The sequence below is a fragment of the Erythrolamprus reginae genome, chromosome Z (genome assembly GCF_031021105.1).
Source record: "Erythrolamprus reginae isolate rEryReg1 chromosome Z, rEryReg1.hap1, whole genome shotgun sequence".
Lineage (NCBI taxonomy): Eukaryota > Metazoa > Chordata > Lepidosauria > Squamata > Dipsadidae > Erythrolamprus > Erythrolamprus reginae.
In genome coordinates this window covers 20,838,737-20,861,523 of record NC_091963.1, presented here as the reverse complement: position 1 = coordinate 20,861,523, position 22,787 = coordinate 20,838,737, and the positions used below count along the sequence as shown (strand labels likewise).

Sequence of the window (22,787 nt, the reverse complement as noted above, 5' to 3'; positions counted from 1 at the left end):
AATTCTATGGTTGAATTAAAGTTGAATTTGGGTCTCCCCAGTTTAATCCAATGTTGAATAAAGTTTTTGCACAATTGATCAATCCTATGTGGATGTGGTATTACATGGTAGTGTTTATGTCATTGTTAAAAGTAATGAAAGGCATAGGCTAAGGTGCCAAAACTAAGGAGACACTGTCACTTCTCCTCCAGAATCATTCTAAAAATGCAAATCTTTGGATGGCAAAGGATGATTCCATATAACATTTAGCTGGAGACACTATTAGAATTGTGTCCTTCCATAGACCTTTGATTTTAACTGCAGGGTTAGATTACTGGAAGAAATGGGTCTTTGATTTGAACTAGTTTGGCTGCTGCACTTGCAGGTTTCATGAGGGCCAAACCCAGTTCATCCATTTTCCATGGAGTAGTGACCAGAGAATAATACTGCAGTTCCATATTTAATACAGCCATTTAAATTCCATGTGAATCTCGCTGGAGGATCCAAATTTGTATCTAAGCCCCCCCATAGAAAAGGACAAAGCAAAGGGGACCACCAGGAGGGAAGAGGGGAGCTGCATCTACCATTCCTGGGCTGGCAAGCCCCTAGCTGACAATGAGAAGCTGCGGCAGCCAACATGGCTGCCATGAAACTGAAGGAGAACCAGAATCAACAAGACTGTTTAGGAGGAAAAGTGATTGAATTGTGATCTGGGACAAAAAAAAAAACCCGTTTGTTTTTGAAAATAATCTACAAGGGGGAAAAAATGGAGAGAAATAAGGAAGCTAAGGATTAGTGGCGGGTTAAACATGTTAAAACTGTGAAGAAGAAAAAAGTTTGAAAAGGGGTGTTTTTTGGAAGATTTAAAGATGTAGCTTTGAATACCCTATCATAAAGGGGGAAAAATCAGATATTTGAACTGGAGCTGTTTTTAATTTAATATAAATTGACTATCATAATGAATTTATAGGTATAAAACAATGAATTGAGACCACAGAGTTTCTGATTTGAAGTGGTAGCGCCATATTCCTTTTTGTTGGATAAATAATGTGGATTAAACTTTGTGGCAAAAATGATACCAAGTGGAAATAAAGATGTGGAAAGCATAGATTCCGTGTAAATCTGTTAAAATTTATAAAGAAACACTAGTTAATATCTGACCTGATTTTGAGCATGTTGCTCTCATGTTACCTGGTCACTATTTTCTTCATTTGTCAATCTGCTACCTCTTTCCTTGTCAAATCTATTGTTTATCTAGACTGCCCGATCAAAGAATGTATAGCGATGACAGTGTTCTGTTTTTCAGAGATCCAGGCAGATCTAGAATACAGCTAGAGAATCCTTAAGGCACAGCCCAACAATAACTCTGCTCAGTGTTTCCATTGCTTGACTGACAAAATATTAAGACTCATTAAGTGTTAATGTACTGAATGTGAAATAAAAGTTTAAAAATTCAGTTTTGTTCCAGGCTATTCCCCACAACTATATAAATAAGTAAATACCATTTTAAAAACTTTATTAACACTAAATAGCAGTAAGCAATATAAACACATTATTTACTATTATCAGGACAACAACAAAGTAAGCGAATTTTCAACAGTTTAAATGCATATTTAATTTAAAAAAAATTATAAAGGGAAAATGCAAATGCAAAACTTTATTAAAAACTATTTTTAATCATATTTTTAATTTTTTTAACACTCTACCAAAGATGGTAAAGCAAAATAAGTTAGGGGCATGATACGTAGGAGAAAGAATTCTGTGGTACTCTTCTTCCTTTGATGTCCTACTTCTGTGATTGATTCACTTAGCAGTTAATCCACTAAGTTAGAATTAAACAGTGTGGTACCAATGTGGCTACCAATCTTCATTGTCATTCATCGCGCTCCCTGGCCTACCTAATGGTAATTTATTATTTTTTTTAACCAAAACATAGAAGGCTGAAACTAAAGAGCCAGATTTTTCTTTATCATAATTTTTCCTGGTCATAAATTGATATTCATGGGTGGCTGCATTATTTGAAAATACCCACAAACTTAACAAAAACATAAGTAAGATATCTGCCGAGTGATATGATGGCAACCATTTTGGAACAATATTTTTTTTTTACTCCTGGAAAACATTTTGTGAGAGATGTTTTTAAAATGTATCTGTTATCACTGCAAAAATCCCAATTTAACTGAACTTCAATGAAGAATTTTGACCTCAATATCTGATAACTAATGATAGTCCTGTGATGTGTTGTGGAATATTTTGAAAATCCTGAATGTAAATTTTGAATGTGATATTCATTGCCAGCAGGTTTAGGGTATGCAGTACAGTGATACCTCATCTTACAAACCCCTCGTCATACAAACTTTTCGAGATACAAACCTGGGGTTTAAGATTTTTTTGCCTCTTCTTCCAAACTATTTTCACCTTACAAGCCCAAGCCACCGCCACTGGGATGCCCCATCTCCGGACTTCTGTTGCTAGTGAAGCACCCTTTTTATGCTGCTGGGATTCCCCTGAGGTTCCCCTCCATGGGAAACACCACCTTTGGACTTCTGTGATTTTGCAATGTTGCAGGGGAATCCCAGCAGCGCAAAAATGGGCACTTCGCTGGCAATGGAAGAGGTGGGGTTTTGAGGACTTCTGTGTTTTTTGCGATGCTGCAATTTCACTGAGGCTCCCCTTGCTGGAAACCCCACCTCTGGACTTCCGTTGCCAGCGAAGCACCCATTTTTGTGCTGCTGGGATTCCCCTGATGGGATTCTCCTGCAGCATCATAAAAACACGGAAGTCCGGAGGTGGGTTTTCCCATGGAGGGGAGCCTCAGGGGAATCCCAGAAGCTGAACAACAGGCGCTTCAGCTGGTAAAAGAGGTGAGTTTTGGGCTTGCACGCATTAATCGCTTTTCCATTGATTCCTATGGGAAATATTATTTCATCTTACAAACTTTTTACCTTACAAACCTCGTCCCGGAACCAATTAAGTTCGTAAGACAAGGTATCACTGTATATGTATTACTATTGTGTTTCTTAAAAATTGTGTTTCTTCTTTAATTGACAGAGCTGTAAGAATAATAAAAGTCATGAATGTATGGGTATTTTATGAAAATGTTTAATTCAACTGTTTCTTTGGAATGTAGTAGTCATTGTCTGCAAATTTAAATTACAATTCAATCCTTTTTTTTTAATGCTACTCAGTGTCCGAGAATACAAACGTCATTTAAAGTTAAGGCTTTGCTGTTCATTTTGAAATAACAATTTAAAAGTGTCATATTGTCATAGAAAATAAAAAAAATTCTGTAAAAAAATTTGCACAAAATTTATAATGATACAAAACATGAAGCAATCATATACCAGTAAAATGAAATCATTTTACTACAGAAGAAATGTTATAGGTTTTTTTTGATAAAGAAAAAAATATGTTATTTTACACTTTCAAAATTATGAAACAATCTAAAACAATATAAACTGAACATTTTGTAACACTGCCTTTACAAATTAATAACTTTATAAACATATAATTCTTAAATATATTTTTCAGTGCAAGATTTTTTTTTTCATTTAAAGTTGCAGTATCATGTCTTGTTTTGTTTTGTTTTTCTGAAGGGCAGGTTTCATTCAATTTCTGTTTGACAACATCAGAACCCAGTGTTCTGCTCCAGGATTAAACAGCTACATTATTGGGGTTTACTTACTTTGCTCATACTATTAGCAATTTGGCTAATTCATATATCTACCCTGGCATATTTGCTCAGTACTAAAAAAACCCTTATACATTCTGAACTTTGCTTTCTATGAAGTTATAGTACTACAATTACCAGAGGCCTGGTCACAGATTCTTGTTTGCACAGAGAGTAAGCATTAGGAAGAAATTACAAAATGAAAGTTTGCAATGGGCTATTCTTTTGTCTTACCTACCTCGCTAATTACCATATTTTGAAACTAATGGACGATGCACAGTACTGAGATCAGGTGGATTGGGTGGCCAAACCTTACCTATTCCAATGACAAGAAAACAACTAACCCCACTGCCATTTAAACCAAGTCGAATAATTTAAAATTAGCCTAGAGTTTCAGGAATGCGATTTTCCTTTTAGGTAGAAGGTGAAAAATAAAAGCTATATGCAGGGCCTGGTCAATGCTATGATATTTATATTATCAGGGGACAATGTTTGTGTTTGCATTCTTTATAAAAGTATGCAACTGGATGGTATTTTACTTAAATCTTGCTGAATAGCGTGGGACATATTGGGAATAACGATTAATAGGACTGCATCATTAATTTAAGAATGTGGGAGCTGTTACCTGTTGTCATCTGAAAGTTGAACTACAATAGGGTGTCAAACTGATTTCTTTGAGGACCCAGTCAGCATTGTAGTTTTCTCCCATGGCTGGTCAGAGCGGAGAGACAGGATGGATGCTTCCTGCAGCATTTTGCTGGCCAAAAAGGGGTGGGGGGCAGTGCATACCCCCCATGCCCCATTTTTGCCCTGAACAGACTCCTGCAATTCTCTGCTGGCCAAAAAAAGGTGTAGGGATCTATGCACAACTCCTTATTTTGGCTGCCAGTGGGGCATCTCAAAACCAGCCCCAGAATCGGCCCACAGCCCCGAGTTTGACAGCCCCGCAGTACAACATCATTAGTCTAATTAATTCAGGTTAACAAAAATTGTAATCCAACAATAGGGCAGTCACTAGTTCCCCCAAAATAATGAAAATGCTTACTCTGGGTTCTGTACAATGCCTAGCTAACACATTTGTTTGTGTTAGCATACATAGTGATGGTATGGATTGTACTCAGCTCAGGAATGGTGATAGGGATAGTTCAAAATCATGTATGCTTTTCAGCTGTTTTAAAGTAGCATAATGTGACTATTCATATGCTTGAATCAATGATGCAGCTTTTATATTATCCGGTATCAACTTAAATATAATGGTTTTTCAGTAAAGAGGATTTTTACAGAATAGACTGAAAGTAACTGAAGAGTTGAATAATGAATTGATGATATTGAATGGTAATAAAATGTTAGAGCACATCTTTACATACATAAATTCAGTCACCAGCATATCTAGTTTAAAAAAACATTTCATACAAGTGAATGAAAAAAGATGAGACTCAATTTGAGAAATCCTGGAAATTGCTGCCCACTATAATAGTCAATACCAAGTTACACAGCCAACACAGGTAGTCCTCGACTTATAACAACTCATTTAGTGCCTGTTCAAAGTTATAACAGCACTGAAAAATGGGAATTATGACCGTTTTTCACAGTTACGGTCTTTCAATTCAATTCAATTTATTAGATTTGTATGCCGCCCCTCTCTGAAGACTCGGAGAGGTGCATCCTCATACTGATGTGATCAAAATTCAGATCCCTGGTTCATATTTATGATGGTGGCTGTGTCCCAAGGCCATGTAATCACCTTTGGTGACCTTCTGACTAGTAAAGTCAATGGGGAAACCAATTCACTTAACAATCATGTTGTTAACTTATCAACTGCAGTGATTCACTTAACAACTATGGCAAGAAATATCATAAAATGAGACAAAACTCACTTAACAAATGTCTCACATAACAACAGAAATTTTTGGCTCAATTGTAGTCATAAATTGAGGATTACATGAAGTCTGATTTATAGGAAATTCACATGTGCACAAATAGTTAAAAATCCTTTTTTCCATACCAGTATTAACATTGTATCTGTTACTTTTTGAGTTCTAGAAAGTACATGCTTTTGCAATGAAATCTGCCCCTCTTAAATAATGTTTGTATGCACTTTTGTCACAGATCATAAGATGCCTATGTTATTATTGACATAGAGTCCATAATACATGATGCAACTAAATATACATGAAAGAAGTGCAGTAAAAATTATTTGCATTTGATCTTTTCTTTGGGATAATTAACTAGTAGAGCATTTAATTACAGTGTAAATTGGATAACTAAACAATTGATTCATATACTCTTTTGTCACTGTGATTTTTTTTCCCCATGGTAGATATTTTACTTTAATAAACCTTCTTTGGATGATAACTCATATTTACAAGGAGAGCAGAGTTGTTAAATTTTTGCTCTGGTGTGGTGAACACCAGCTGTTTTTAATCAAAGGTGCATTTGAATACCACATAAAACAATGTGACAAAATCAGTTTATGGTGCCCTGAATGCTTGTTATGATTTAAAAATTTTAAGAGTTAACTGTCTTTTGGAGATTCACTAAAATCTTAAAACATGGCTACTGTTAAACAAATGGAAAGAGCACAAGGCCCCCAATTCCTTCTCATTAGAATGTTAACAGTACTCATTTTAAATCCAGTTTAGGATATGTTATACAATGTAAAGCAAATCCATTATTAGCGAAGTCAATGCATTACTACTTGTAGCAATATTAGTATGCCTCTACATTAGCATGAATGAGTCCTGCGCAGAAACAATTACCCCTTAAATTGGATAGCTAGAATATGGATGGGAAAAACACTCTTTGCTCTTCAACATCAACAACAAATTCTCATTGCCATCGATTTATATGAACATCTTGGACAGAATTAAAAGACTTACTTCATGGCTTACTAAAGGAGAGAGAAAAACAAAGATAACGTCAGTTAATGCTGCTACAAAGAAACCCAAAGATCAACTCTGGAAGGTAACATTAAGACATATCCCTTATTTTAAAACACAACAATAAAAGAAAGACAAAAATGTAAAAAATTCCTCTTTTTTTTTTTTTCCATTACCAGCAAATTAGAGCTGCATTTTCCTTACCTTGGCAATGGCAAATGCTTATCTAACAATCTATTCAGAGACAAAAGAGGGGAAAAGCAAAAGACGAAGAGGCCTTATGTTGGAAAAATACATTCTGTATGAAAGAACAATAAAAGATAGAAGGACAGGAGCAAAGCTGCAGGTTTTAAGAAAAGGGAGATTCAGCAACATGAAATTGAAAAAAATAGGTAGAGAAGGAATTAGCTACAAGTTGCCAAAATTTTGCTAGCTCTTGCCTTCCTAAGGTTTTGCTTATGCCAAAATATAATTTATTGTTAATCTGTGGCTCTTAGGAAAGAAAATGGCAAGGAAGAGAAAGAGAGAGAGAGAGAGAGAGAGAGAGAGAGAGAGAGAGAGAGAGAAGGATGGAGACATAAAGAAGGAATTGATGAAAAAGCAATGATGAGCAATACAACAAAAAGGCACTTGAGAAGACATAAACGAGCCAGTGCCAAGGACTTTTGCTATTTTTTTCATTCCAATTCAATAATTCAATGCATGATGCCTGGTTTGCCAACTTTTCGCAGGTGATGGCACATATCTCTTGTATGGAATTCACAAGCACAAAGGTGGAGTACAACACTGAGAAACACCAATAAATTCTGACCGTATTGCTTGGTTAACAGAGTTGACACACTATATCAGTACTGACCATACAGTACTTCCCCACCCCCCAAAAAACAAACACGCTAATCCTCCTTTGCCTATGCACGACACAAGCAATTATACACAAATACAGTATCAGGAATCCATTAAATTGCTGTTACTCTGATGTTCTTCCTTCTGGGCACTCAGCTACAAACAGGATGTCCATCCAATGGACTCCTGCCGAATTACATGTTTTGACAGCATCTTGGATTTTTGCACAGTAAAAAAAAAAAAGTACTTATGGGCCCAGGGTGGGGAGGGGAGACAGAAGGAAAGAAAACAAAGAATGGAGGGGCTAAGGGAAGAAGAAAGAAGAGGGGAACAAAAGGCAGAACCAAAACAGAATACCCCTCTTAAGTCAATCATACTTGGTCTCAACACCAGCATTTGAATAGTTCAAATTAAAAGAGAAACAGAAGTAGACTGTACATGATTCAGATTGTTTAACACAGATTGTTGTCCATGTCTTAGAATATCTGGTACACCCACTGAAGCTCCTGAGAAAAGCTTGGCTCAGCGTCTTCAACGCAGTTTTCAGCCTGTACAGAAAAGGGAGATCTATAAGTCTTTCTGTCTCAATTGTTTGAAATGTTTGAGCTCCTCCTCCTCTACCTCATGCTTCTGAATATGTATTCTGTGTGTTCAGTTTATCTTTTTTTAATTTGACACCATCCACAAGTTCGAAGTTGTAGTTCTCCAGTGCAGATAAGTTTCTATCGGACATCCCGTTGTGCCAACAGGCGCAGTACAGAATGACCCCACAGATGGCGCCCAAGAGCACACCAAGGGCGCTCATAGCGATGATGGTGATAAGAATAGGGTCAAGGGTTTTCAGCACATTGCCTGGCTTTCGGGAGATGTTGTCATTATAAGGCTCCCCATTTTCACGGAAATCAGGAGTAAATCCTACAGAAGAACAAAGAGACACAGAAATCATGGGGTAGCAGCATAGCCCAAGCTAGGTAAATAGGGCCCAGTAAGAAATAAAAGAAGACTTTTGGTTTTGCTTTTTTACATTTTACATCTGTACTAGAAGAGGCGTTATGGATTAGGTTGTAGAAAATTCTTCACCTCCAGTTTCCACTCAATGGAAACAGAAAAATATTTTTTTCTGTTTCCAAAATGAAAACAAAAAATCTTTCCCTTTGTCCTGTTACAAGACACAGAAAGTAGGTAAAATTCATATTATATAGCAGCTGAGAATACAGCATTGTAAAAACTCTCCTCTACATTTGATTTTGTGAAATTGAATTTGCTCCCCATAAGAATATCTTTTCCTTCAGTATACAGTAATTTATCCAGCAAAATGCAGCCCTTCCTGGTTTGTTTTAAATTAATCTCTTTTAGCCATCTTCATGTGTCATTTTAGACTTGGAAATATAGATCATAGGAGAAACTTCAGAATTATGGAACAATGTATAATCCAAGCAATAGCCTTTCTGCCAAAGTAGCCTAACTTTCCAAAGTAAGGTCAAAAGATCACCAATAAATATTTTGATAATAAATTCTTAAATGCTCCGAGAGTAAGTCAAAATATTTTTTTAAAAAAACAGTTTTAGAGCAATATTCCCCCATGCATATTTGATTTCAGTACTGCATCAATGTAAAGAAATTTATATAAAAATCCCATCTACTTCTAATGTAAGCGTGAACATCTATTAAGATATGCATCCCCTGAGTAATAAGCCAAAAATAGATGGAGTCCTTCCTTCCTTCCTTCCTTCCTTCCTTCCTTCCTTCCTTCCTTCCTTCCTTCCTTCCTTCCCTTCCTTCCTTCCACAAATTTTACCAGATGTTTGCCCCTATTTGCTTGCAGAGATGGCTTTGAAATAGTTCTTGTTCTAAAGGCTTCGGAACTAGCAATTGATATCAGATGTTCAGTATTTTCAGGCTAAAGAATTCCAATTCTAGGTGATGGAGCAATGGTCTTGAGATCCTTTGAATCTTCTGCATAAATGATTTAGGAGACTTTTAAGTACATGATAGGAAGCTTTGTTTTACATCATCTTTTGTCCCCCCTTTACTCAAATGCAATTATGGGACGGCTGAAGAGATTGCAATTAGATTCTCTAATGTTTTTTTCCTGAAGAATAAACAGTTTGAATTAAAATGATTAGAACCACTCTCCAGCCCAGTGGTAAGGAAAATACTTCTTTGATTTGTCACTACAATGCATTCTATTAATGCAACTGTTGATATGTTTGAACATAGCTATCCCAAAAGTGCTGTTTCAAAAGGAAATTGAACTTTTTCAAAAAGGCAACTAAAGATATTTCACTTTTCACCCAAGAAGTTTCAATTCTGAAGAAGTTCTAGGATGAGAACTGAAGAAACTTGTCGGATGAGAAGTGAAACATCTTCAATGAAAAATAAAGTCCAGTTGCCTTTTGAAAAAAACATCTTTGGACAACTATGACCTGAATGACTGAGAATCCCCAAATCCCATTAGATATTTCAACATGGCTATTTTAGTAAAAACAATGTAAGCAATGGCTATTGATGAATTTGACATAATCCTCTTAAAAAACGTATATTGTAGGTTACATTGGTTATTATATTATCTACATTTATTCCTCTCATGTAAAAAAAATGCAAAAACCTGTAAACAGTATTGAGTGTTATAGGCAAACAAGCATGCTAGTAATAACTGTATTACTTAATACTGTATAGCTGTAGTAGACTGAGTCACCTATATAAGGTGGATGGACCTACTTGCAGTGATAATGCATATACCATTGGACGAGCTGAAGCAGCAAGATTATGTCATGAAAAAAATATGATTGCTAAGACACAACACCAAGTTAATGGCAGAATCAATCATCTATATAAATTAGAATAAACTCAAATGTCACTAAGATTCACATAAAAATCAAGTTGATTTTTTAAAATTAAAAAATATATTTTACCTGTTTGATTAATAACTGGCTCTATTTCATTCCCTGCACCATTAGATTCTGAAAGGAAAAAAAAATTGACATTGATTATTATAATGACAAATACTGACGGGTTATCATGCTGCCAATAATGATACTGAGAATTTTCCTTCCTTTTCTAAGCATGATTATGTTGGTTTGATGGAATTGTTCATTAACCTGATTTTTCCAAAATTAGCAAAGAAGAAAAAAGCCCTCTCTCTACCATAGCATGGCACAGTTTTAGTGCTATCAGCAGGGGATTTTTTGTCTCACAGAAATGAAAATCCACATATAAAATTAGCATGTTTCATTCATTGCATTTATAATCGTGAAAACCGATGCTATTAATCAGTCATAAGTATCCTTTAGCCATGAAAAATAATTATATTAACTGCAGTGAATATATAAGGATATTAGAACAGAAACCTGCTGTTTAAACTCTTATTTGACAAGACTGTGACCTGAATGACCAAAAACATGTGAAATTAATTCCAAAATTAGCCTATAGGTAAGTAGGTTACTTATAGTAGGTTTAATATCATTCACTCAGCCCTTTAAGGCTAAACTATTTTGAAGCTTTCAACTGTATTTTTAATTGTTTTTTAATTTTTGTAGTGTTGGATGGCTTTATTGTTGTTCAATGGTTGTAAACCTCTGGTCTGCAGACTTCTTGGAAGATTTGAAGAAATGTTATGATTTAAATCTTGAATTAAATCTTGGGGGTCTGTGCCAAAGAAGCTATTTAAAGGGAGTACATAGTGAAGAAAAGGTTGAGAACCGCTGTTGTAGTCCATCCTGGGATTGGCATAAATATTATAGGGTTACAGCCATAGTTCCCTCTAAGCTGAGCAGTGAGCAATCGCTCACTTAAAAATCATCATCAACTCAGAGTTTTCCAAACCTGCCCAGAAGCCGAGAGGGAAAGAGTGAGAGGGAAGGAGAGAGAGAGGAAGAGAGAGAAACAGATAGAAAAAAGAGAGGAAGAAAAAGAAAAAGAAAAAGAATGGGAGTAAGGAAGAGAGAAAGAAAATCAAAATCTAGTTTGAAACTAGCTCAACTATTTAAGTGGCATTTTGATATTGATAGAGTTGCCCTATTATGAGCTCACTGTTATAGACACACAGTACAGGATTTTATTTTGAAATTCTCTGAGGCAAAACAGGGTGGGTTTTTTATTTGTTTATTTGTTTGTTTGTTTGTTTGTTTGTTTATTTATTTATTATTTCTGTGCCGCCCAGTCATGAAGGGACTGCCGCTCAGACACTATACTTTTCCGCCCCCCCCAAAAAAAAATTAGAGGGAACACTGGTTATAACTATAGCTACTTTTATGAAGGATCAACCAACCTTTGAGTCTTCGGAGAGGGGCGGCATACAAATCTAATAAATTGAATTGAATTGAACCTATTTCTAGTTTAAGCAGACTTAGTTAGGGTGTCCCACACTCCAGATCAGCTATGAAGCTTACTCAAGCTTAAACTATTCAAATCAAGCATATTTAAGCTCACTGAAATCACCTATTTTTGCCCAGGACTAAGCTCTTGAGGTAATTTATTCAGCAAAGAAATATGAAAACACATGGTAGGTAAAAATAAATCAACTATTGACCTATAGGATCCAAAATTTGTTAACAAATATTGCTATAACCTTTATGTTGTATATAGGTAGAATCTCTGCCTTGAATATTTACTAAAAAGGTGGAAATAAAAATGTAATAACAACAATAACAATCACCAGTAGAATCCAGTATTCTGTATGGTAAATTTTATATTTACTACCAAGTAATACTTACTTCGGCATTCTTCCGGTGATATGTGGCTGTCAAAGTTAATGTCATCGACTGCAATTCCTCCATTTCCCATTCCAATTTCTCCTTCCACCATTACCTGATAAAAATAAATTACATTTTGCTATTTAAAACTCTAATGGGCAGAACAAAGGCTACTCATTGAATTTTTAAACAAGCATACATTGAAGAGACCGATCTTCTGTTATCTATCAAGACTCAGGATATCATGTGAAAGTATCACTTTATGAAGAAACAGTTCTTTATGTAAAACAGATTGTATTATTATGAGGTAAATCAGCATTCAGACATCCATACGTTATAATATAATCTTTGCAGGTTTGCATATTCCCAACAAAACTGATATTGACATTTTTTTACAGAAGTAGCTAATAAGGAACATGTTTCCTTTTATTTAATTCTGTTATCATGTGGTAGATTAAACAATTGTTTGGGATTGTGGGCATTTTAGAGGGATATTCTCTCAAAATGGCTGCTATGGGATTTACCAGAAAACAAAGTGAGGTTGTCCATTCCTTTCCTTAGTGATCTGGGATGCTTTTTGCAATGCCAACTTAATTTTCCTGTATTATTTTTTTCTGAGTGTGAAGATAACACTGAACAATTCTCACACATTATTTTATTTACTAAAAATACCTGCAGGACCTTTCGTAAGACTCTTAAGACTCATTTATGTTGTCAGGCTTGGGCCGATTAGATCTTAGCCCCTGGCCATTGAATGATTGTATGACTGCTGTACGAATGGGTATGATTGATTTTAATATAATTAGGGATTTTAGATAGCTATGTAATTTTAAATTAATTGGATTAATTTTATTGTAATTTACTGTTTTTATATGTTGTAAACTACCCTGAGTCTTCAGAGAGAGGCGGCATAAAAATCCAATAAATAAATAAAATATGAGCTTGCCTCCCCCTTTTTTTAAATTAAAAGAACAAATAAAAGCTGTGGACTCTTACTGAGCCCCAATGTTGAGTGGGGATGGGACAACTTGCTACCACCAATTCCTGTGGGATAACTTGCTACCACCAACTCCTGTGGCCAACTTGCCACAGCCAAGTCACTGTAGGACAATTCGCCATGGCCAACTTGTCACTTGGCAACTCACTGTGACACAATTTAACAATTCTATTTAATTATTTTAAATAAATAAAATATTTAAATTTTTGCCATTCAAATTCTGTCCCTCCTTTTACATCCTTTCTTTAATGATTCTATTCCATCATTTATTTGATATTAGTGTATTGAAAAGTTCTCGGACTTTTCCAACCAACCAACCAACCAACCAACCAATAAATAAATTGATATTTTCCCATGGCGAATTATCCCACAGTGAATTGGCCCTGGTCAGTTGGCTGTGGTGAGTTGGCCTTGGTGAATTGGAATAGTCACAATGTCAGCACCACTTTAGTGAAAGGGGAAGTGGGAGCAGGAAAAGATAAGAGGTTTCCCAATATACAGCTGAGCTACAAACCATGGTGGAAAGAAGAATTATTTTAAGTTTCAAATGAAAATACCCAGAATGGTTACATCAAAGTCTTATGAAAGGTATGATTAAAGTACAGGTGCCTCACCATCTGATGGATGGTGCTGGTGATAAGAAGGGTCCTGCAGTGGGAGAGCCTCTTTTGGGAGATTGTCATGTGGCCTTCAAATAGATTCTTCAAATATGTTTACATATTAAGATGTTTAGTTATTGCTATAATTCTGTATTTCTGTTTGGCTTATTTTTGACCCCTGTACTTTTTTCATAATATAAATTTGTGTATAAAATATTAAACTATAAGTAAGTTGGCTCAAAGAAAGGATTTTCCTTCCTAAAACCAACAATGACCCCTGTACTTTTTTCATAATATAAATTTGTGTATAAAATATTAAACTATAAGTAAGTTGGCTCAAAGAAAGGATTTTCCTTCCTAAACCCAACAATGTAAGAAATGAAATGAGAGCAGAACTGCATTCACCTCTAGATTGGATGCCACAGGATATAAATGGTAAGTTCATATTTAATATGGAGTGAATAATTCAGACTTTGCTTCTCCCAAACACAAATTGTGTAAATATAATTAAATACGATGATATGATTATGTCTGCCTTCTTTAATCTAGTGCTTCATAGACTTGTTGAGTCTCTCAGAATTTCTAGCCAACAGTTTTTGAATGTCATGATTGGGAACTCTAGAAGCTGTCCCCCAAGCACATCAGGAAAACATCACATTGGGAAGCTGTTTCATATTAAGCGGAATAAACATCAATGTTGCCAGCCTTTATTGGCAGCAGATCCTTGGGTCTTTCCCAGTCCTGAGATCCTTTTAAGACATGGGTAGTGAACCTATAGATTTAGGGCAACCTGAGGATCTATGTTTACTTGCAAATGTGCCTTATAAACAATTTATTCAGACTTATGGCAATAGCAATGGGTCCCTCCACCAGCACTCCAATGGGCATGAAGGAAGGAGCAGAAGTATGTATTATGGAAAGGAATGTAGAAGATCAGCAGATGTCAGCCTTTCTAGGTAGATCAGACAAGAAACATGACCAATTCTATTTTATTGTAAGGTCGTGTTAACAGAATCTTGCAAGTCTGAAAGTACAAATCTCACCTTGTCTCCTTTGCAGCCTACGAACTTGTGGTGTGTGTGTGTGTATGTTTTTGTGTGTGTCCCTGCTGAACCTCTTTTTCTGCTCATCATGCAACTGTGGGCTATGCCCTTTCTTATCTGGCTGTTTCCAAGACAGCATGTATCTCCCCTCCCTCTTTCCAAACTCATTCTTACATATCATTATAGCAAGAGACCTTTTGTTTTACACGCAAGAGATTCACTTAACCACCTCAATCCTTAACCAACTACCACTGAGATTTAGTTTCTAAACTGGAGTTTAGAAGTCTGACTTTTATTCTCAGCAGTGCAGTAAAAAAGGAGAAGGATGTGGTAGAATAAGGATGGGAAAGAGGGGAGGAAGAGGAGAAGGAGGAGGGAGGAAGAGGAGGAGGAGGAAAAGAAGAAGACTACTGCTATCCTTTTGATCTACCTTATTTTTTGTCTGTTTCTAAATAAATCTCACTCACCTAAGCTCAAGGGTCCCATTTTGTTTTGGCTGGGACCCTGTTCTCACTGCATTGGTATCTTAGTGAAACTCAGGTCTCTGTTGCTCTAGTTCTTATTTTATCCCTATAGCATTTCTCCCCATGAAAGATAATTTAATATGGGGATTAAGTCATGCACAATGCATGGAATGCTATTGACCCAGTCCCCTATTATGCTTAAATTTCTTGGCCTACCTGATAATGTTTCACAGATTTGTGGAGATAAACCCGGCCTTCCTTCCAGCAGTTTCCCTGATTTCCACTTGGTGTCCATAAGACCCGATCATATTCTTTAGGGATCTGGTACCGCAGTTTGATTCTTAGTGTGCCGACGTGAGGGCCCGACATATGATACCAGAAAGTCATGCAAAGGGCATAATTTTGCAAGTTGATGATAGGGCTGATGAGGCGGACAATTTTGCCTTTCTGGTTTTCATCAGCTTGGGAATAAATAAAATTGCCATCTCCTATTGTAACAAAACACTTCATTAGACACAACGACCAAGTTTTGACTCCCTTTAATCTGATAAACTTCAAGCGTTACAATACGAATAGGGTTTTTTTTCCTGAAAAGCTGACTGAGAAATATCTTGTCTTGTATGGGTATGCCTGTCTCGCCTTCCTCTTCCAACAAACTGAAATTCACTACGGTACAAACATTCCTGATTTTCTAAATGGTAAGGTGTCATTTTGGTAACAGCATGGAAAGATTCGTAAGAAATAATGTGCTGGATAGTAAGAGTGTTTCCGCTCAGATCAATTCATCCCATGCAGTTTTCATTTGTGCTGTATGTATTTCTTGGGCGGTATGCTAGAATACTTATATAATATGTACACATTTGAAATGCAATTTGTCATAAAGTATATTCTTTGCACGGAGATGTAGTAAATTGTTGAATGGGAAGTTCCATTAAACAAGAAGAAGAGCAGATAATTCTCCTTCTCACATTACTTTGAAAAATGAATGTTCCAAATGTGGACTGAAGAATACTTTAGCCCAGTGGAGAAATCCATTTTTTAAAATTACTGTTTCGGTGGGGATGGCTTGGTGGTCATGGTGTGGCTTGGTGGGTGAAGAAATTGCCCATTCTCAGCTCATTCCAGGGGAAGGATACAACAAAATCTCCATCCTGTCCTCACTCCAGGGGGAAGGATATTGCAAAATCTCCTTTCCCACCCCAGTCTGGGGCCAGCCAGAAATGGTATTTGGACTACTCTGGACTACTCAAAATTTCTGCTACTGGTTCTCCAGAATCTGTCAGAACCTGCTTAATTGCACCCCTGCTTTAGCCATAGCTTTGTCTATACTTTAAAGTAAGGGAAACCATGAAAGATATTGTTAATGTTGCAACCAGAACACAAATTCATGTCTTTAGATCACTCCAGGCATATGGAGAAGTACAGAAATCCCATCCTCATCAACATAAGCCTTCCACTTGCTGCATAATTTTGCTTTGAATTTGTGTTGGATTGGAAGGGTTATTAGCCAGAGACATCACCGTTGGCCAAAGGATGCCCAGTGGGTAGCTCCTTCTGTGTCCCTGTTTATATGCCTACCAAAGAGGTGCTTGCAATCGCATGCTTTCAAACTGCTTGTTTGGCAAGAACTGGAGTGATTGACAGGAGTTCATCCCACCTCATAGCAAGAGGTGGGTCTTGGATGCCATCTTACTGATTGCTAACCCAGCATCCTAACCATCTGAGCCACCATAATCCTTTTTTCCTTCATCAGCCCCAAATCAAAAGAATCTATGGTCGGGATAGGAAAGAAATAGGCAGGAGGGATCATGGCTTTAAAGAGATATTCATCTGCTCTTGGTGTATATTCTGGCTCAGTTATATTTGATGGAATTTAGCTGCTATATCTGAGGGTAGATTTTCCACTGCACTTCTGTTTTTCTGTAGTCCAAACTGCAGTTTTGGGAATGAGCCTTCATAGCTCTTTGGTAATCAACCAATTCATTTATTCATTTCCCTATTCAAGAGAGAACATGTCAAATGGGTATTCTAGCTAAAGAGGTGCAAGAATAGCAATTGACTTGTTCTTTTACATAGCGGCGCCTTGATGTTGAAGTTACTTAAGCCAAAAAAAAAAAAGGGACATCAGTATATGGTGTGTGTGTTTGTGTGTGTTTGTGTAACTCCTTGTGCATCTGTTTTCAGGTTATGGTTTAGAAATGTGGAAAGCATTGAATATCTGTTTGTAACAAAATCTCATTTAAGAGATATAATTCCCCCTTCCCCAACCCTTCACTAAGAGGACAAGTCACGCTTGTCTCTAGACACCCATGGCAAAGTTCAAATATTTTTCATTTCAAGAATATTATTGCAATTTTGGGTCAAGAACTCTGCCTTTTTTGTCTTAATTACAGCTGAACATATGCATGCCTTTTAGATTCTGTCAGTCCTTGGCTAACATGGCTTTTAACCTCCCTTCAATGTCAGTTCTCACTGAGTCATTTCATTTTACTTTGCATCAATTTTTTTCTCATTATTACAGCCTTCATTTCAGCTAACTGCCTTTTGCTTAATTTGATGCCGTTTATTTGTGCAGTGCCATTCATAGTCAAAGTATTTAAAGTTTCCCCCCATCCCTTAAAAACTAAACCGACTTGTCTCAAGATTCAATTGAACTGTCTCTAAATTTAAGGAGCCCAATTTCCTTGTCATTCTCATTAAATAAAATGGGGATGGGGTAGAGAATGGAAATGGGGAAGGAAGGTTCATTGCTAGTACTTCTGACTATCTACATAAATGAAAAAAGAAAATGAATAATTGAAACATGGGTCACAATGTCAGCCTTTGTTCAAAAGGGTTTTGCCCTCAGAAACAAGCAGTTAGAAGGCCTAAACTCTCACTATATGAGGATTTCCACCTGATAACAAAGCTTCTGAAAAATATATTTAGAAGTAGCTGAAGTTAGGTGATCTTGAAAGTTTAAGAAAATACGCATGCCCTTAAAAGCAACAGGTTAACTAGGTGCAGCAATTACATCTAGTAATTCTAGGATAGGATTTGAAATGGCACCATTGTTTTCATCAAGGCAAAGCAGAATTGACATACAGATACAAGGTACAACTGTAATGGGACCAGCCCAATACAGTCGTACACTGGACCAGAATATCTCCGAGACCACCTTCTGCCGCACGAATCCCAGCGACCGATTAGGTCCCACAGAGTGGGCCTTCTCCGGGTCCCGTCAACTATACAATGTCGGTTGGCAGGCCCCAGGGGAAGAGCCTTCTCTGTGGCGGCCCCGACCCTCTGGAACCAACTCCCCCCAGAGATTAGAACTGCCCCTACTCTCCCTGCCTTCCATAAACTCCTTAAAACCCACCTTTGTCGTCAGGCATGGGGGAATTGAAACACCTCCCCCGGGCATGTACAATTTATGTATGGTATGTTTGTGTGTGTGTTTGTTAGCAAAATGGGGTTCTTTTTAAATATTTTAAATTATATTTGGATTTGTTATGAATTGTTGTGTCGTGCTGTGAGCCGCCCCGAGTCTGCGGAGAGGGGCGGCATACAAATCTAAATAATAAATAAATAAATAAAATAAATAACACTTCTCAAACTAGTCAGTCACATGACTCACCCGATTTTACAATCTTTTTGCAGCAGTTGTTAAGTGAACACAGCAGTCATAAAGCAAATGCATCAGCTGTTTAAGTGAACCCATTTTTTGCTACGGTTTGATTCTTCTAAAATTGAAAGGTCTGGTTTTCAGCAAAACCATCATGAAGGGTGGTTATATGACTGTGGGATGTTGCAAATGATTGGGCTGCTGCATGCTTGAAGTGGAATCATGTGCCTGATGGGCGATCAATGAACGTTGTACCTGGATTTTAAGTCCTTTTTTTGGATCTGTTGTAAGTTCAGATGATCACTAAGCAACTGGTTGCAATTCATCTGTAAATGTTAGTCCTGGCAGATCTCTTTTATTTTAAACGCAATATTTATTTTTCCCTTGTCACTGGATGAGTTGCTAATCCTACTTTACCTGTGTGATCCTGAATGGGCCCTGTTTTGCTGGTCAGTACTGCCCATCTCAAATCCAGCTGGGCATCATGTTCCCAGCGACAGATTGTCTTTTGAGAACTGTAGCCAAATCCACAGTTGAAACCATAAGCTGGAAGTTCTTCAGTAATAGAATAATGGATGGCTGCAAGAAAACAAGAGGTAATCTGTGAAATTATTACTGTACTTTTCAAAAACATAACTAAAGATAATTCTAACAAACTATCAATAGTTGTTTGGTAGCTACTGCATTGACTTACATGCAGTGATTGGCATTAAGCAGCACGATGCTAGAGGGAGAAAGGAATCAATGGGTTTTCTACCATTTTTTAGCATATTCACATGGCATTGGTCTGAATAATTGTATAACATTGGAAAGATAGCTTTGTAACAGCAATGCCACCATGATATAGCAGTAACCTAAGGTCTCACTCAAGGAAGCTTTCAAGCACTGTTGACTTGGTTTGCCCCATGTTGAAATAAATGGAGTCATATATATGATAATTTAAAGCCATGGTTTTCAAGTTAAACATCTATACAATGGGTGGATTTCCTGAATCCCCCAACCAGTATTAAGTTTTACTTTACGTCGCCCAGAGTCCATTTTGGAGTTGGGCAGCTTATAAATCTAACAAATAAAGTTCACATATTTTAAATTTTCTAAGGTTGAGAAATACTGGTCCACAGAACCTGCTCCATGAGATCATTAAGTATGAAGTCTAAACTTACCTACCGTAATTCTGCATGGTTCCTCAATTGCCTCTTATACTGAGGATATGAGGACATCAGTGCCAGGGGATACTACTAGAGCCATATTAGCTAGAGAAATGGTCAGTGTTGCATCGCTCAAGAGGCAAAGCAGTGTAAAAGACTGCAAGTATTTCTTCCATTGATATGGTAGTAAACTATAGTTTGGATGAACTAGGGCAGGTAAGACTTTTATGCACTTATATCTAACCATTGTAGGAAATAGATCCTGCCTTGAATGCAGCCACATAAAATATAGAACCTTTGCTTTCATTAGGCCTGAATAGAAATAATAAATGGGGCAATGCATTTTAATCTTTAATCAGACTTCCATCCTTCCGAGGTGGGTAAAATAAGGACCCAGATTGTGGGGGCAATATGCTGGCTCTATTAAAAAGTGCTATTGCTAACATGTTGTAAGCCGCCCTGGGTCTAAGGAGAAGGGCGGCATAAAAATCTAATAAATAAATAAATAAATGAATAAATCTGACATATTTTCCTCTTTGCTCATAAACTGGTATATGGTACCAATATTTGTGTAAAGATGTAAAGAACACTAATTCTTACAATGGAAGAGAACATGGTAAAAGTGATGGAGTTAGTAGATGGGGAAACTGACTGTTTTAATTAAAGAAAGAATTGATCTAGTTTTGTTTCTACTTTAAAATTTATTTTTGCTTGAAATGGAAAAAAAGTAAAACCTGGATTTTAAGTTTTGACATGATCCGTGAAGCAAAAGTTTGTATTTATATTTTATTACACTAAAAAAAAGTCATGTCACATTTTTTCTTTTTTAACTTTTTCATTCTCTTAGTTTTCTAAGTATACTTTTTTCCACTGAAGGGCTGCACTTACCCTTCCCTCCCAGATCGGTCCCAGAGGCTGATGCAGGCACGTGTGGGTGTGGTAGCAGGTGCCTGTGGCACCACACGAGAATTTGCTTTGCTTCTGCGCATCTGCAGAAGCAAAGAAAGCCCCAAAATCACTGAAATCTCGCATGTTCTAGCATCCTCGTGTGAGATTTCTGTGATTTTCACCAATTTCTTTGCTTCAGTGCATGCACGGAAGCAAATTCTTATGCAGGGGCACATGTGCATATGGCAGGGACATTCAGATGTGTCTGCATTGCCATTTCCACTACTGGACCGGTGATCTCAGGCATCCGGGGGGCAGCCCAATACTGATATTTTCCTCTATTTTTATCTTCTAATAAAAGTTATTTTAAAAAAGGACTGATATGATACTAACTTAACCATAAGGAACAGCCAACTATCACCCAAGTGCATTTTTCCTATGTAAACCTGATTTGCTAGTAAATATTTTTTTCTCACTTGTAATTTTATTATAAATATGCAATGGCTTTTAAGTAAGTTTTGATCATTCCTTCAGCTGGATAGGTGTAGGTCATGGATCTTATGAAACTGGATATGTATTACATCCACTTGTGTACACAAATGGTTGTGCACCAACATCTATATACTGTAAGTGTACAAACAATATCTTGTTCTTTGTTTCTCTTTCAGAATCGAGCTATCAATGACAATCTTATTATGTATTCTGTATTCTTATGCAAACAGTGCGATAAAGGTACAAAGTACCATATTCTGCCAACTGTGGGAATCTGCATGCTTGGCTATCTCCATTTAAAAGTATCTGGTAGCAAAGCATAAGAAAGAATTTGTTTTGATAAATTCCCAAAGAGCTTCTGTGTCTGTCTGCAGATTATTCTAGATTAGACAAGCAGCAACTCCATGCACTTGATACATCTTGAATGTAGTGTTTTATTTTAAGTAAGGTTTAAAACTCTATTGCAATCCTCCAATTCATCCCTGCATCTTACTGCACAAATGGAGACTTTCAAATATATATCAAAGTTCCCCCTACATGTCTGCTTTCCATATAAAGGGATATTCCACATGTGGAAACTATATTAAGAGAATTTCCTGATGGAGTTCAGAACCTGTCTGGCAACCAAAGAAAGCTCTCCACAATATATGAATTCCTGTTCTACATTTAAATAATCTGTTTCCCCCATCTGCTTCCTGAGCTTCTACTTCAAGGATTTCACAGCATTCCAGAATGGCTGTTCCCTATATTAAAAGAATGATTTGTTATGTTTTGGTTTCATTAGACATTCTGCATCTCCCAATTGCATGTTCATTCATGTATGAAACAGGTTGATGAACTGCAGAATCAGGTAACGGGATTCATGTATGGAATCTGGACCTGGATCCAGATACACATCCAAATGTAGACATTAGTTTTACACACTGAATTATGTCCAGTGAGATATATCTTTTTCTGCACTTTGCACAAATTACTTATTTATTTATTTGTCAAATATGTATTGGTAGTATACAAAGATATAACATTGTTTATATACATGATATTGGTACTAATAAGAGGGAAACATTAGGACAGGGGCGGTAGGCATGCTAGTGCACTTATGCATGCTCCTTATCAGTAGGTCTAGTTGGAGAGCCCTTTATTGCTCTCTAAGTAGATTTCTTTGCATTTTTCACAATAAAATTGAAAAGAATCATGAAGTAGTTCCAAATGAATACAATCCTTTCCATTGGAGAATGTCAAATCAATTGACTACTTATCTATTCTGCTTTTGTGAAGAATAAATAAATTGCCAATGCTAATCAATATATACAAAGAGTTGTATATATACTGGCCCACAAGATGGCAGCAGTTATATGAATAGTTTTGGATAAGAAGAAAAGACAATATGGCTGACAGCCAACCAAGCAGACTATAAAGTTCCTTGTACAGCATGAAAAGTATGTTGTTATGCAACTTCTTTTGGTCAGGGTGAGATCATGTTTTGC

The 22,787-nt window shown here is 36.7% G+C and overlaps 1 protein-coding gene across 1 annotated transcript in view; it reads right to left on the bottom strand.

The window, feature by feature from the left end:
- Positions 1–3,065: 3,065 nt before the first annotated feature.
- Positions 3,066–22,787, bottom strand: part of NRP1 (neuropilin 1) — a 183,983-nt gene continuing 164,261 nt past the window's right edge. The window contains 6 exon segments of the mRNA XM_070766851.1: positions 3,066–8,023; positions 8,026–8,286; positions 10,287–10,334; positions 12,087–12,180; positions 15,385–15,656; positions 19,190–19,351. Coding sequence (XP_070622952.1) covers positions 7,989–8,023; positions 8,026–8,286; positions 10,287–10,334; positions 12,087–12,180; positions 15,385–15,656; positions 19,190–19,351 — 872 coding nt within the window. The 3' untranslated portion in view covers positions 3,066–7,988.